The following is a 16,020-nucleotide window of genomic DNA, read 5'->3' as shown; positions in this document are numbered from 1 at the left end:
GTGCTGTGTGCTTGTGTGCTGTGTGCATATGTGTAATGCATGCGTGTGTGCTCTATGCATGCATGTAATGTGGGTGTTCTGTGTGCATGTGTGTAGTGCAAGCGCAGATGTGCTGTGTATGCGTGTTGTATATGCATATATGTTCTGCGTGCATGCATGTAGTGTGTGTGCATGGGGCACTTGCAGGGGTGTGGCAGCATGTTGGTGTGCCTGCAGCTGTCAGCTGTCATGTACGAGGGCAGGTATGCACATCTGTGCACACCCTGAGGGAGAGGGGCTGTGTTTCCAGTGTGGCCTTGTCAGCGTTGCCGTGGGGACGCGGCCATTCCCGCCCCCACTGCCAGACTGGGCCCTGGAGGGCATCTCCCGACTCATTTCAGGGCAGCCCCCCACACGCACTGTACTGGGCAGAGACCCTGACAGCCACACCCCGCTGCCAGGGAACTGGCCCCCCCATCCCCACCCCCCACCCCCCCGCTCCCCACCCCAGTGCTCAGCCGTGCTGACACTGGCCAGCACCTTCCCCAAGGCAGTGCAGGGTCTACACGGCATCAGCCTGCAGGGGGCTCTGCTTGGGGCCACAGGAGCACCCGCAGGACAGGGACCCCACAGAGCAGCTGGGGGCTGTGCAGGGCCAACTGCTTAACCCCTGCCCTATCCCTCTCACCCCTGCCCCGTCCCTCTGCACAGGCTCTTCCCTGCCAGCCTGAGGCTCCGTGTCCTTCCCAGGGAACACAGGGGGCCCCATTAGCCATGTGCCCCAGAACAGAGCGGCCTCAGCAGACAGGCCAGAAGGAGGATCCGCTTCTGGCTTGAGGTCCCCTGCAGTCATGGGCCTAAGTGTCGGGGCCAGAATGGGCCCGTGAGAGGCCCTGGAAGGTGGCTCACCCCAGCCAAGGCCAGGCAGTCGGGGTGCAGGCTGCTTGGTCATACTGCGCTGTGCTTGTCACACTCACATTCATCCTGCGTGCATGATTGTGTGAGTGCACCTATGTGCACATGTGTGCATGCATGTGTGCGCATGTGTCTGCACATGTGTCTGCACATGTGCATGCACATGTGTGATGTCATATGAGTGTGTGGGCACACGTACATATATGCGTGCATAAGTGTGTGTGCCTGTATATGCATCTGTGGTGTGCGTGTGAGTACACATGATTTTGTACATGTGGGTGCATGTGCATATGTGTTTCATGTAAGTGTACCAGTGTGCATTGTCCAGTCGTGTGCGCACGTGCATGTGTGTGGACACCTGTGTGCGCATGTGTCTCTATGCTCGTGTGTCTGCATCTGTGTGTGCACGGCTTAGTTTGCGTGTGTGTGTGGTGTGTGTTTGTGTGTGTGTGTATGTGTGTGTGGTGTGTGTACAGCTGAGTGCCTGGTATGGGGGCTCCTACAGACCTTGGGGGTGCAGGCAGCCTGCAGTCACTGAAGAGCAGGAGGCTGCCCCTCCCCCCCACCCCTGTGCCAGAGCCCAGCCCCCACTCCGTCTACACCAAACCCCACTGCCAGGCCTGCTCCGGACCCTTCCCGAGTGTCGTGGAGACGGGGGTGTCGGGGGAGGGAAAGCTCCCCCAGACGTGGGGTTCCAGAGAAGGACTAAAGGAGGTGCCTGGGAGGACAGTGCCCCACGCCCACCCCAGAGGAACCCACAGCCCCTTCCCCACCCCGCCCAGTATTTCTGTTCCGTAGCCGAGCTGCCCTCTGCGGCTGGACCAGCCGCGGGGATGCGCGCGGGCCCTCCCGGGCGGCCGAGCTGCCTGCGTGTCAGGGAGGGCGCGGTGCTGGCCCGTTTCGAACAAGAAGCACAAAACATTCCAGAGCTTCCTGCCTCTGTCCTGCCCCACACAGGCCCAGCACCTGCAGGGAAGACCCTGTGTCCCGTGTCCCCAGAAGACTGGCGGGGGGCAGGGGGAGCCCGATGATTATGATGTGTGTTGTTTTTACTTTTTAGGATTTCATCATGAATTCCCAGAATTTTCAGAAATGTTTTACTTGATATACAGTAACTTCCCCGCTGCCCAAAGTTATCTCACGTTTTGTTTGATTGTTAAATATTTTCATCCTCTGATATTTGCATAGAATATTTTATCTCCCCATCGGGGGGGAAAAAATGCCCAAAAGGTCAAGATCCAAGTCACAGCTTTTAAAAGGCGGCGGATGAAAGGCCGAAACAATGGGCGCGGCGTTTGCTGACCGTGCCACCACCGGCCACTCTGGTCCTGTCCGCTCGGGCAGAAGCAGCTCTCGGGCCGCCTGTGCCGGGCCCTGCCCGCTCCTCGCCTCGCCCTGGGCCCCCCTCCCCATGCTGCCGAAGGCCCCCCTCCGAGACAGCCCCTCGGCGCAGGTGTCCCCGCTTCCCGCCGGCCCCCAGAAGTGTTTGCGGGATCTGAGTCCCTAAGTCCAGGCTCTCTGGTGCCTTTTGGGCACCCCCGTGAGAGCAGCCGTGAGTGTCACGTGTGCTATTTGCACAGAGATGGATCGGCGCTCGGGGCGGGGGCGAGCAGGAATAAAATGACCCGGTCAGAGGGGAGAGAAGCCGCCTGCCCCCTTGGGGGGTTTCCGTCCCTCGAAGCTGGTATGAAAAAATTCTTCCTGTGGGAAATCGGGCTCGATGTTGGAGTAACATGCCTAAAAAAAAAGGAGTTTCTGAAGAATTATATATAATTTTTGAAGAATGATCTTCGGATGCTGATAAATAATTTGGCATTAAAAGCGAGGTTTGCGCCCCACACAGGGCGCTCCGAGTCGCCCGCTCAGGGCTGAGTCTCTCCTCTCGACCCACACCTGCGGCTCGGGGACCACTGCCTGCGTGACTTGGAACCGTGCGGCCCAGGCATGGAACCCGGGGCTCCTGCACAGGGCTCGGCAGAGCCCTCTCCCCACCACCCCGTTCCTCCTGACCCCCGCATCCAGCAGCGCCTGGTGCCCCGCTGCTAAGACAGCACTGGCCCGAGAGACGGGCCAGAGGTTGAAATGCGCTTACCTTGCGTGTGGCCAGCCTCCATCCAGTCCCCGCACACCAGCAGCAGTAAGCCCTGAGCACAGAGCCGGGAGTGAGCCCTGAGCACAGAGCTGGGGATGATCTCTGAGCACAGAGCCGGGAGTGAGCCCTGAGCACAGAGCCGGAAGTGAGCTCTGAGCACAGAGCCGGGAGTCAGTCCTAAGTACTGCTGGGTGTGGCCCAACCCACAGAGAGGAATAATCCAGTACTTCCCCCAAATGATTGTTTGAAGGAAAGGGTCTGGGTTCAAAAAGCGTCTGGCCCAAAGGTCAGAAGGAAAGGAGGGTGTTCAGAAAGAAAAAGAAAGGTAACTAGTTGAGGTACCTAGTTTGTTTTTCCAAGAAGAATAATTTCACAGTCGGAGCAGTATTACAGCAGGGGGTCAGGTAGGGGGGGTGGTGTCTGCCTGGCACCCAGCACACCCGGGACCCCATATGGTCCCCGGAGCCCCCCAGGAGTGAGCCCTGAGCACAGAGCCAAGAGGAAGCTGGCTCATCACTACGTTGGGCCCCCCCAAAAAAAAAGAAAGAATTCCAGTGTGTTTTGAAAACCCCACAATGCTACTATAGCCAAACAGTACAGAGAAGAACTTGCTTTTCTCCAAACTCCTGGTGTGTGGTTCAGCGACCTAGGGGAGATCGTGAGATCCTGGAGTCTTGCGTACAGTGGGACCACCCAGGACAGCCGTGCCAGCTGGGCCTTTCCCAGGCTCCTGTGCTCCACGCTCCTGTGCTCCCTGCACCCGCCCTGCTCCCGTCCCCATGTCCAGGAACCCCACAGTCTGTGTCAGGGGCCACTCCTGGTGGTGCCTGGGAGACCGTGCGGGGTGCCCGGGGTGGACCCGGCCAGCTCGTGAAGGCAGGTGTCCCCATGCCGCCCTGGCCCTGGCCCTCCCGCCCTTCAGTCGTGGCTTTCTTGACGAATCCTTGCTGGTGCAGCCTCAAGTGCTCATGTCCCCGTGCGTGCACCCCCTGGCCAGATGCCCCATCTGTCTGCTCTGAGACCCCGCTCGATGGCTCACCGCAGCCTCACGGCTCCAGCTCAGCCCAGGGCCCGTGATGTGGGTACCCCCCCCCCCCGGGCCTGCACGGTGATCCAGGCAGTCATCGAGGAACGTCTGTCTGCTGTCCGGCCATGGGGCAGCCCCCACCCACCGCCCCCGCCTCTGCCCCACACTGCCTCCCCCTGCGCAGTGCCACCAGGGGAAGGGGCTTCCCCAGGTTTGTCGGGGAGTAGGTGGGGCGGGCATCACTCCCCGTGACCCACCCGCTGTTTCCCAGCACCAGAATTCCAAGTACCAGGTGCAGCAGCCCTTGGACTTGTCCCCAGCTCTACAACCTGTCACTGCAGCGGGAGGTGTGTGATGTGTTTTGTCCCTGCAGGGGGAGATGTGTGGGGTTGCCTGTGAATGTCCCATCGCTGCAGGGGGAGGTGTGTGAGGTCACCCAGATGTGTTTTGTCCCTGCAGGGCAAGGTGTGCGGGGTCGCCTGTACTGCAGGGGGAGGTGTGGGAGTGCTCTGTCCCCTGGGGCTTACCGCAGGGACCCAATCTTTTCCATGTCCTTCCATGTGGGCACCGGGTGTTTGCAGTCACATGAGCTTGGGGACGGGCCGAGTTCTGCCCCCCCACAGCACTGAAGGCACACCCCACTGCACCCACTGCAAGGGGACGCACCCCACCCCCAGGGAAGCTGCGGGGTGCTGTAGAGCTGGGCTCACGCCGACACCCCACCCAGCACAGCATCCTCACGTGGGGTCCCCTGGGGTCTAGCCACACAGCGGGATGTTCCCACCTTCAGCTACAGGGCTGGGTCTCCCCTCTCGGTGAGTCCAGGCGGGCTTTGGGTGCAGGTTCTGGGCACTGGGGCAGCACTGCCCGCTGCTGGCACTGCACGTGGACACTGGGCCCGGCAGGGGCTGCTGTCTGGGGGTGGGTCGGGGGAACAGGGTCCGGCTGACATCTGGTTTGTGGCTGGGGAGGTTGGAAGGCGTTTGGGGTCCCAGAGTGCAGTAGCGTGAGCCTGCAGCCGCCTGGCCAGTCCGGGGATAGTCAGGACCCCCGGCTCAGGCACCCAGACGGGCTTCGAGCAGCCTCACTGTTGCCCAAGTCCCGCCGTCCGTCTGCCCTGGGCCAGGGTGAGGGCCAGTCAGGGTGCTCGGTGCGGCATGTGGGTGAGTGACCACCGTGGTCAGCATGAGCTCACAGAAATGGGCCTCGGCTCTCATCAAGTGGCTGCTCTCAGTGCTGGACAGACGGACGGACAGCGATGGTGAGCGATGGAGGGACAGTTCCAGGGATCAGGCGTGTTGATCTGCCCTTCCCCTGAAGACCAATGTCCCCACGGATGGCCGGGGCCGGTGTGACTTCCTCTCCATCCTGGTCCTCCGCTGCCCCAGGATGTGGCCATGAAAACAGGATCTGCTCCCGGGAGCCCGACCCCCACGCGGCCACCAGACACTCCAGCCTCCGTGGCGCTGACGTGCGCGTCCCACTGGCCATGTCTGTTCCAGGAAGCCGTGAGGGATGGCGGCAGGGGCTTCATCAGGCTCAGCCCACGAGGTCCAGGGCTGTGGGGGCAGGAGCCCAGGCCCGGGGCGTGCTTGGGGGTGGCACGTGGCTGCCCGTTCCCCCGGCCCTCCGACTTAGGGCGGGTGAGGTGGCATCCACGGCCAGGCCGGCGTCCCGCGTGGCCATATGCAGCACAGGGGCACAAGGGCCCTGCCAGGGGCTTCTGGGCAGCGTCGCAGCCTCCGTGCCCACAGGGTCCTGCCCGCACACGCACGGGCTCACCTGTGGATAATCCTTAGCGTGTCTGCCCGCGTGGGCAGCTGGGCCGGAGCACGGCGCTTACGTGACCCCCGCCAAAGGAGCCTTCCTCCTGGGGGGGACACGGCCAGGGACAGGGCTGGGCCGTGCTGGGCCCATTTCTCTGGCCCTGGTGAATGGTGCTTGTTTGCCTCCCCACTTTAATTAGAATGTTTCTGCATTTGCCAAAGAAAATGTTGGAAGGGAGACAAAAAGCTGAGATTATAGGAACAGGCCTTGATGTAATCGGTTATTTGTAAAGGAAACACAACTTGTTTGGTATTTTATTGAGGCAGGAAGCCCCGCGCGTCCCGGCCGGGATTCTCAGGTGCTCTCTGAGTCATCTGTTGCTGGGAATGGCCGCGTGGTAGTTTTCCCTTTGACTGACTTTTTATCTTCATTCGGGTTTTGCTTTTTCAAAGTATCGGTGGTCAGGTGGGGCGGGGGGAGGAAATCCCCTGGAGATCCGGCACTCCTTTTGGCCAAGCACTGGCACTCGGGACGTGCAGACACTGCCCGGGCCTCCGCTGCCCCGTGCAGGCGCACACGCATCCCTCCTAAGGGGTCGGGCTGGAGGCCACGTCCCCACAGTGCCCTCGAGGGTGTCTCCATCTCCCCGTGCTGCCAGGGCTCATGGCGTGTCCACCTCATGGCGGGCTTGTGGCGTGTCCACCTCATGGCGGGCTTGTGGCGTGTCCCCTCACACGGGCTTGTGGCACGTCCACTTCCCAAGGGCTCTTGGCGTGTCCACTCACACAGTGGCTCCTGGCATGTCGCCTCACACAGGCCTGTGGCACGTCCACTTCCCAGGGGCTCTTGGCGTGTCCACTCACACAGTGGCTCCTGGCATGTCCCCTCACACAGCCCTGTGGCACGTCCACTTCCCAGGGGCTCTTGGCGTGTCCACTCACACAGTGGCTCCTGGCATGTCCACCTCATGGCAGGGGGCTCCTGGTGTGTCCACCTCACACAGGCTCATGGCATGTCCACTTCCCAAGGGCTCGTGGCATGTCCACTTCACTCGAGGGCTCGTGGTATGTCTACCTCATGGCAGGAGTGTGTGGCACTGGGCTGCCCTCCCTGAAGCCTGCAGGTCCATCTGTGGAGCTCCTGCAGTGGCCAAGTGGCTCCAGTGGTCACCCGCACCCCAAGATGGAGCGAGGGGCCCAGGGAGGGGGGAGGCCCCCACCGCAGCCCAGGGAGCCCCCAGGTCTCATCAGCATGGGGCTCCCCGATGCCCGTCCACGTCTCATGAACCGTCTGCCCACGTCCAGTGAACAGGGCTCCTCGGGGCAGACCCTTGTGGGTTTGGGCAGGTGGATCCCCCAACCCCGTGTCCACCGTCGTTCATGCACACATTCACACATGTACATATGGTCACACACATAGACACATACACATGTACACATACTGTCACATAAGCATACATACATCCTCACACTCAGACACATCCACTCGTGCACACATACTTGGCAGTTGCCCATATACTCACACGCGTACACGCAGATGCATGCTCACCTGCTGACATGCATGCACGCACGTGCACACATGCACACACACAAATACACGCACACACAAATACACGCATACACACATGCACACATACACACACACACACATGCTCTCCGGCTCCCCCTCCCCCCCACAGCCCAGACAGGCCCCTTGTTCTGGAGTCTCTGTGCCCCGCCTTCTGTCACATGGTGATGGGGCCTTTCACATGCTCTCTCAGAGACCTGAAATGGGCATTTAGGCCCTGGGGGTTCTGTGAAGGTGCTGGAGGCTTCCGGAAGCTTCCACACCGGGTGAATCCTGACAGTCTCCCGTCACCCCAGGCCCAAGCAAGGTTGCCCAAGTCTGGCTGTCGGCGCCCAGGAGTGCGGCTCCTGCTGTGGGCCCCGCCCCATCTCCACACCACACTGGGGGGCGTTCGGCGCTGGGTGCTCGGCACACGCCTCCCTCCAGGCCAGCATCGGGACCCCTGCCCAGGTGAGGGGAGCAGAGAGCCAGGTGCCCCTGCACCACTGCCCGCCAGGAACAGGGGCCCCCGCACCCCACGGACACCCTCACTGGGGGCCTGAAAGATAAGCACCCGTGAGCGGGCACGGCCACGTGAGGGGTCCGGGCCAGCAGGTGGAGACGAGTACACCCTGCGGGCACGTGGGCAGCTGGGGAAGGTTTGACCGGGCAGGCAGGGAGGGCAGAGGGCCCGCGTGCAGAGCTGCCCGGCTGGCCCCTTCCTGTCCCGGGTGGGCACATTCCAGCCCCCTGACAGTGCCGGCATCTGTGCGCAGACCCGCCCCCTTCCTCTTACTCACCTCCTGCCCGCCGCCCTCCGCGCCTTTGCTCGCTTCCGGCCCTCACCTCGGCCCGCTCCAGAGGATGTTCGTCTCGTGGCTCCGGATTTGATTCCGGTTGTTTTCAGATGCAGTCAACGGGGCTGCCGAGGTGGGACAGCGGGCGGGCACTGGCCCTGCACACGGCCGGCTGGGGGCCCCTGCACACCCCCAGAACCCACCAGCGAGGCGCCCTGCACCCCCTGCCAGGCCCTCTGCTCCCCCCCCAGAGGCCCGGGCTGAGCGTGTCCAAGCCCCCGATTTCCATCCCGGTCTGTCCCCCGCGTCCAGTGGACAGAGTGCGAGCCGCCCCTGCCCCCAGCTCCCTTTTTCCTGGACTCCCAGATTCCAGCCTGTCCCCGGTGTGGGACATTTGTCACCCCTTTCCGAAGCTGACATCTAAATGGGCTCCTTCCTTCCGCCCGTCGGTCCCCTCCCAACACCCGCTCCTGGGCTCCTCACACCGTTGGAAAAGAACTGCGTCCACGCCCACGGCCGCACGCCCCGGGCCAGGTGACCACACAGCAGGCCCCACGGAGACGCCCAGTGACCCCAGAGGACAGTCAGGGATGCCGGGGGAGTGAGGAGGTGGACGGCCACCTCATCCGAACATGGACCCGGCAGTGGGGAGGTGGACGGCCACCTCGTCTGACCATGGACCCGGGGAAGTGCAGAGTGGGTGGAGCTGCCCCCACAGGGGACAAGGTGGCCAGTCCACGGCTAGACCAGGAAGGAGGGAAGGAAGGAGTTCGCTCAGCCCAGGCCAACAGATTGAAAGATGGATCCCAGTTGTGTAGGAAGTGATCAGAATGAGAGTCGCATGCTTTCCAGAGTGGACAGCTACCTGCCCCAGGGGCCAGGGACAAGTGACCTCCCCGTGGGCTAGTGTTCAGGGTCTTTCTAAAGAAAAATTTTGTTTAGGTGGTTTGTGGGTTACACCCGCAGGCAGGTGGGCTCTGTCAGGGCGGGGGTGTGGTGACCCAGCAGGAGGGCAGTCAGGCTGCTGGTGGGCTGGACACCAGCCCCACCTGGACCCGGCCACGGGCCTGGCTTGTCGGGACAGTGCAGGAGAGGATTCCGGGGCCAGCCCGGGGGATCTGTGGGTCGGTGGCCACAAGGCAAACAGACCCTCGTCGGTGCCAGGGTCCCCCCACCGTCCTGCACCAGGCCCGAGGCTGACCCGAGTCGCTGTCCACAGGGGCCAGCACGACCCCCCAGGGCTCACACTGTCTGGATCAGTGGCTCCGGGCCTCCGGGCTGCAGACGCAGGCTGGGCCGGTTGGTTCTCGGCGTTTCGACAGAGTGATCTGAGGAGCCAGACAGCCTTGGGGAGGAGGTGAAACAGGGCCCTTCGGGCCGACAGGGTGCAGGAGACAGCCGCCCGCCCCCGGGCACACGAGGGGCATACCAGGTGCCCGTCAGGGGGCCTTCCCGCGACCACAGCACAAACACACCCAGGAGACGCACCCTGTGAAGTCAGAGGCCACAGATGGGTTCCCCGGGTCTGAGCAGGACACAGCTGAGGGCGCCTCAGGGACTGACCCTGTCCGTGAAGGCCCCAAGAGAGCTTGGTGGGACCAGTGAGCCAGCCGCGGTGTGTGCAATGGACCCCTACTCTATAGGGGACCCCATGGTCTATAGTAGAGTGTAAAGAGACCTCCTGGTCTATAATGTGTGTACAGGGACCCCACGGTCTATAGTGTGTGTACAGGGACCCCACGGTCTATAGTGTGTGTACAGGGACCCCACGGTCAATAGTGTGTGTACAGGGACCCCACGGTCTATATGTGTGTACAGGGACCCCACGGTCTATAGTGTGTGTACAGGGACCCCGTGGTCTATAGTAGAGTGTAAAGAGACCTCCTGGTCTATAGTGTGTGTACAGGGACCCCATGGTCTATAGTGTGTGTACAGGGACCCCATGGTCAATAGTGTGTGTACAGGGACCCCACGGTCTATAGTGTGTGTACAGGGACCCCACAGTCTATAGTGTGTGTACAGGGACCCCATGGTCAATAGTGTGTGTACAGGGACCCCATGGTCTATATGTGTGTACAGGGACCCCACGGTCTATAGTGTGTGTACAGGGACCCCACGGTCTATAGTGTGTGTACAGGGACCCCATGGTCTATAGTGTGTGTGTACAGGGACCCCACGGTCTATAGTGTGTATGTAAAGGGGACCCCATGGTCTATATTAGTGTGTGTGCAGGGACCCCATGGTCTATAGTAGAGTGTAAAGAGACCTCCTGGTCTATAGTGTGTGTACAGGGACCCCACGGTCTATAGTGTGTGTACAGGGACCCCACGGTCTATAGTGTGTGTACAGGGACCCCACGGTCTATAGTGTGTGTACAGGGACCCCACGGTCTATAGTGTGTGTACAGGGACCCCACGGTCAATAGTGTGTGTACAGGGACCCCATGGTCTATAGTGTGTGTGTACAGGGACCCCACGGTCTATAGTGTGTGTACAGGGACCCCACGGTCTATAGTGTGTGTACAGGGACCCCATGGTCTATAGTGTGTGTGTACAGGGGACCCCACGGTCTATAGTGTGTGTACAGGGACCCCATGGTCAATAGTGTGTGTACAGGGACCCCATGGTCTATAGTGTGTGTGTACAGGGACCCCACGGTCTATAGTGTGTGTACAGGGACCCCACGGTCTATAGTGTGTGTACAGGGACCCCATGGTCTATAGTGTGTGTGTACAGGGGACCCCATGGTCTGCAGTGTGTGTACAGGGACCCCACGGTCTATAGTGTGTATGTAAAGGGGACCCCATGGTCTACAGTGTGTGTGCAGGGGACCCCATGGTCTGTAGTGTGTGTGTGTATGCAGGGACTCATGTATGTACAGGGACCCCTTGGTTATAGGGCTGCATACAGGGACCCCTGCAGGCAGTTGCAGCATGGCTGGCTCAGGCAGTAGCCCCCCACTCTTTGGAGCCTCGCCAGCCCCCACTGGGGGCCCTGCCTGCCCGGCCCGCACTCCCCCATCCAGGACTTGCTCTGCAGTGCGTGTCTGCATTTCAGTTTAGTTTGGACTAAAGCAAAGATCTGAAATGTGGCCGCTGCTCAGTTATTGCTGGCGTTGTTGCCCTTGGGTTTGTTACTGTCCCCATTGTTACTTTTCCCCGTTTTTACTCCCCTCGTTTTTGCCCTCCCCCTTGTTGCTGCCTGTTGGTCTGTGCCGTGGATGCTGTCTCCATAACTGCTGTCCGCTCTCACAGTTGCCATTGTTACTCTCGCCACTGTTGTTCCCCGTTGTTACTCCCCATGTTGCTTCCCATTTGTTACTTCCCATTGTTGCTCCCCATTGTTACTCTCCTCATTGGTACTTCCCATTGTTACTCCCCCATTGATACTCTTCCCACTGATGCGCTCCCCTGTTACTCTCTCCGTTGTTATTTTCCTGGTTACTCTCCCTGTTGTAACTTCCCAGTGTTACTCCCCCACTGTTACTCTCCCCATTGTTATTCCCCCATTGTTACTCTCCCCATTGTTACTCCCCCATTGTTACTCTCCCCGGTGTTACTCCCCCATTGTTACTCTCCCCAGTGTTACTCCCCCGTTGTTACTCTCCCCAGTGTTACTCCCCTATTGTTACTCTCCCCAGTGTTACTCCCCCATTGTTACTCTCCCCAGTGTTACTCCCCTATTGTTACTCCCCCATTGTTATTCCCCCATTGTTACTCTCCCCATTGTTATTCCCCCAGTGTTACTCCCCCATTGTTACTCCCCCATTGTTACTCTCCCCAGTTTAGCTGTCCCCATCGCTCCTGTCTGACTTCCCAGGCGCTTCCCCTTTTCTGCTTTAGGAGACGCTTCAAGCTCGCTCCCCTCTGCCCTGGGTCCTCCCATTGCAGGTTCACTGCAAGCCTGCGGGTTTCTCTTTGGGGGCCGGGGGCTCCGGGACTGACCCTGGCGCCACCCACTCACCCTCCCTGTCTCTGCCCCCAGCTCTGTCGCCAGGAGCGCCAGCTCACGGCCGGACAGTACCGAGGAAGCCTGTTTGCCACCCAGCCACCCATGTTCATCGCCCCGGACTGCGCCCCGCCCAGGTGCAAGCTGCAGGAGCTGGTGCGGCTGTGTGGGGGGCGGCTGGCGCAGACCCCACGCCAGGCCGGCATCGTCATCGGCTCCTACCGAGGCAGGCGGCCAGGGACAGCCAGACACCTGTCCGAGAAGTGGATCCTGGGTAGGTGTTTCACGGCGGCCACCCGCCCCCCAGCCTCTGTCCAGGCGAGTCCCTGGGACAGTGCCCACCCCTCATTACACACTGACCTCCCCGAGGCCCTGTGCCTCTTGCCAGCCGTCCTCCCTGCCACTTGCTACCTCTCATGAAGTCCCAGGCCCCAGCAGCGTCCAGCTCTGTGTTCGAAATCCGCCTGAAGAAATGGCTTGAGATGAAGCCAGTGGGTGTGTGAGGCAGCCTCGGGGAACCAGATTTTCTGGGACCACCCCCCACCTCATTCTAGCTGGCCTCGGGCTGCACGAGGCCACTCGGGAGAGGATGGGGACGGGGGGGGGCTGGTTGTGGATGTCACAGCACCCGAGGAGGGCAGGGGGGACCCCGGGTGGATGGGGCCTCAGCCCCCACAGAGCTGGTCAGACAGGAATGGGGGGACCCAAGATAGCCCCTTTCTCGCAGAGCCACAGCGAACCCCAGAGCACGTGGAGAGACGGGGGTCCCTCCCGCCCCTTCCCTCTGCGCATGGGGAGACAGGGGTCCCTCCCGCCTCTTTCCTCCACTCACAGGGAGATGGGGGTCCCTCCCGCCCCCTCCCTCCGTGCACGGGGAGACGGGGATCCCTCCCAGCCCTTCCCTCCGGCCGCACACTCTGAGGCAAGGCCGCTGTCCGACCCCCAGCTCCTCCTCTGGGGGGTTCTGTCCTGGCCCAGCCCCGGGCCTGGCAGCCTCCAGGAGGCCCTGGACCCACCGAGGTGTGGCTGGCATGAATCCGCGGGACGGAGCGTGTGAAACTAGAGCCGGCCTCCTGGACGGGCCTGGATCACGTCTCCGCCTCTCCCCAGGGCCCCGTCGGGCCGTCGGCCAAGATCCTGCAGGAGCAGCTCTGCACTGCGGCGGGGAGGGGCCCGAGGGCTCTCGCGTGGGCTTGGGAGGGTGCAGCGTCCTCACCTGGCTCTACATGGGGACTCCTGGGGACAGTCTTCTCTCCCCGCCCTCGACCAGGGGCCAGAGAGATGGCCCAGTGGTCAGGGCGCTCCTCCACATGCCTCGGACCCCGGTTCCTCCCCCACCATCCCCCAATGCCTTGAGCACCACAGGCGGGGGTGGGGGTGGGGGGGATTGCCAGCACTGCTGGACCCGAGCAGCTTCCGTGGACCCTCCCGTGAAACCCTCAGCCCAGTTGGCCGAGAACGGCTGGAAGGGCCTGGGCCTCCAGGCCCCCCTTGGGAGCCCCCAGAGCAGAGACAGGAAGCCCAGGATGTGGGGTGGGCTGGATGGGGCACCGGGCATGCGGGCCAGGGAGCCAGGCACAGCCACCACTGTCCAGCCGCAGCCCCCACCCGGCCAGGCCACGCTCCCACCACCCCATGTCTCCTGCCCCTCCCCCCGTCAGGCATCTCGGTGTGAGGCACTCGCAGCCCTGGACTGAGGCCAGTCTCGGCCGCACTTCCTGGGTCCGAAGGGCTGGCTTCAGTCCGGCCTCCTCGTGCCGCAGTGTAGGGGGGAGACCCCGACAGTGGCCTGTGCAGGTCCCCAGCCGCAGCTCCCCAAGGGGCGTGATGAGGGGGCAGCTGGGGCAGAACCTGGGGGTGACATGATGTGGCCCAGGGCAGCCTCACGCACTGCCCCCTGCTCACGTCCACCGGGAAGAGAGGCCCAAAGCTGACCCTTGGGTGCCGCCTGTGGCTCGTCCGCAGGGCCAGGAGCCCCCACGCAGGGGCTGGTGGCGGGGGGTGGGGGGTTGCCTCACCGGCGGCTGTGGGCCCAGACGTAGCAGAGACAAGGGGAGCGGGAAGGGCCAGGATGGGAGGTCCCGGGCTCTGCTCTGGGTTCGAGTGTCAGCTGGGCAGCCGCTCAGGAAATGGCGTGGCCATTCCTGGTGGCCAGTTACCCCGTGGCCATTCCCGCCGGCCCTCACCCCCGGCGAGGCTGAGGCAGCCCCTCTGGGCTGAGGGCACTGGCTGATGGGCACCATCAGGGTCCGGCGAGTCCCTGAACTCTGCACAGCCTCCGTGGCCAGCTCTGCTCGGTCAGTCAGTCCCTCTCACCACTCAGTGACCCACCTCACCCCCCGCCCCCACCACCAGCCACACTGCGGGCTGGCGGTCGAGCATGGGCATCACACCCCACGCAGTTCTGCCAGTGGCCCGGGGCTCAGCACGTCCTCTCTGGGTCTCTCCGAGGCCGGGCTGCCTGCTCTGCCCGTGCCGGGCCCGTGCGGGGCCGCTGGAGCACCCACAGGCCGGCACCGGGCCCAGGCTGCCGGCCGCCGTCCAGGTCTCTCTGTGGTTCTGAGCCCAAACCTGCTCACCCAGTCACGGCGCCCGGCACCACCTCGGCCACAGCTCGGGCCCCACGCCAGGCCAGTGTACAGCGGGCAGGTGTGGGCACCAGCCCAGTCTGTGGGAGGGAGGGGAAGGGCTGCCCCAGGGGGTGAGTGGACAGAGGATGGATGGATGGGTGAGCTGATGGACACTGGGTGGACACAGGAGGAAGTGAAGGAAGCGGGGAAAGGGGGATGGAGGGGCGGCTGGATGAATGGGTGGATGGACAGGCCAGTGACTTAATAACTGGGGAGATGGACGGACAGATGACTGGCTGAGTGGGCAAGTGGATGGACGGATGGACAGACAGACGAGTGGCTAAGTGGGTAGGGGTGAGCAGGTGACGGGTGAATGGACAGTGTGGAGTACCGGGGGCACACTGGCCTTCTCAGTTCAGGGCAGTGCTCGCTGGCCATTCACAGTGCCCGGCGTGCACAGAGGGGTGGCCCAGCCCAGGTGCAGAGCTGCGTCCCCGTCCCTCTCAGGATGACCCCGAGGCGGCCAGCAGGGCGCGGGGATGCCGGGAGGAAGCGGGGCCCTGGGGCGGGCCCCTCCACGCCTGACGGTTTGTCTTCTCTCTAGACTCCATCACTCAGCACGAGGTCTGCGCAGCCGAGCCCTACCTGTCCCCCCCGTAGGGACCTGCCGGGACCTTCTCTGCGGATTGCTGGACCGTTCTGGCTCGTGACGAACCAGCCTCAAGGTTGCAGAGCCTCAGCACTGGGCACCCTCTGGGTTTTTTTTTAAGTGTGGGAATAAAATTGTGCAGGACCCGAGGACCGTGGTGGAACTTTTTGGCATCTTTCTTGGCACGAGGCTTCGACCGTATTGGGCTGGTGGGGGCGGCTTCGGAAGCGGGCGATGGCCCTCCAGCACCTCCTCCCAGCTGGGACCGGGTGGGACAGGGGTGGGGGTGGGGAGCCCATTCCTAGGGAGAGCGTGCCCAGCCTGCGGTCGGGCCTCATCAGCCCCTCCCGGGACCCACCGACCCCCTGCACTCAGCTCTCTTCCTCCTCCCACCCCTGCAAAGCCCCCCAGTGCATGTCACGGCCTCCTGGATTCCAGAATCAGCCTTCCAGGGGGCCCTGCGAGACTCCGTGATGACAGGCTGTGCGCTCAGCCAGGACAGAGCAAGTCCCAGCGAGTCCCGGGGCTGCCACAGTAAACCCCAGCCCAGACCTCGCAGAAAGTGAGTCCCCAGGCGGACCAACCCCAGACTTGTGCCAGTCCAGACCCGGGGTCCCCTCGGCCCTGGGTGACCCCCCTCCGCCCATCTCCGGATTCTGGTTTCCTCGGTGACCTTGGGAGGGGTTGGTGGCCCCTGCCCAGCACCTGCAGAAGGGACAGTGAGTGGGGGGG

At 62.6% G+C, this 16,020-nt stretch overlaps 1 protein-coding gene across 1 annotated transcript in view; it reads left to right on the top strand.

Annotated features, from left to right (window-relative positions):
- MCPH1 (microcephalin 1) overlaps positions 1-15,438 on the top strand; it is a 61,499-nt gene extending 46,061 nt beyond the window's left edge. The window contains exons 12-13 of the mRNA XM_055139331.1: positions 12,106-12,343; positions 15,244-15,438. Of these exons, the coding sequence (XP_054995306.1) occupies positions 12,106-12,343; positions 15,244-15,299 (294 nt within the window). The 3' untranslated portion in view covers positions 15,300-15,438. The remainder of the gene's footprint in view (positions 1-12,105; positions 12,344-15,243) is intronic.
- The last annotated feature ends 582 nt before the right edge of the window (positions 15,439-16,020 follow it).

This window comes from Sorex araneus, chromosome 1, assembly GCF_027595985.1.
Source record: "Sorex araneus isolate mSorAra2 chromosome 1, mSorAra2.pri, whole genome shotgun sequence".
Lineage (NCBI taxonomy): Eukaryota > Metazoa > Chordata > Mammalia > Eulipotyphla > Soricidae > Sorex > Sorex araneus.
Note: the sequence above shows the minus strand (reverse complement) of the source record. Positions and strands in the feature narration are given on the sequence as shown.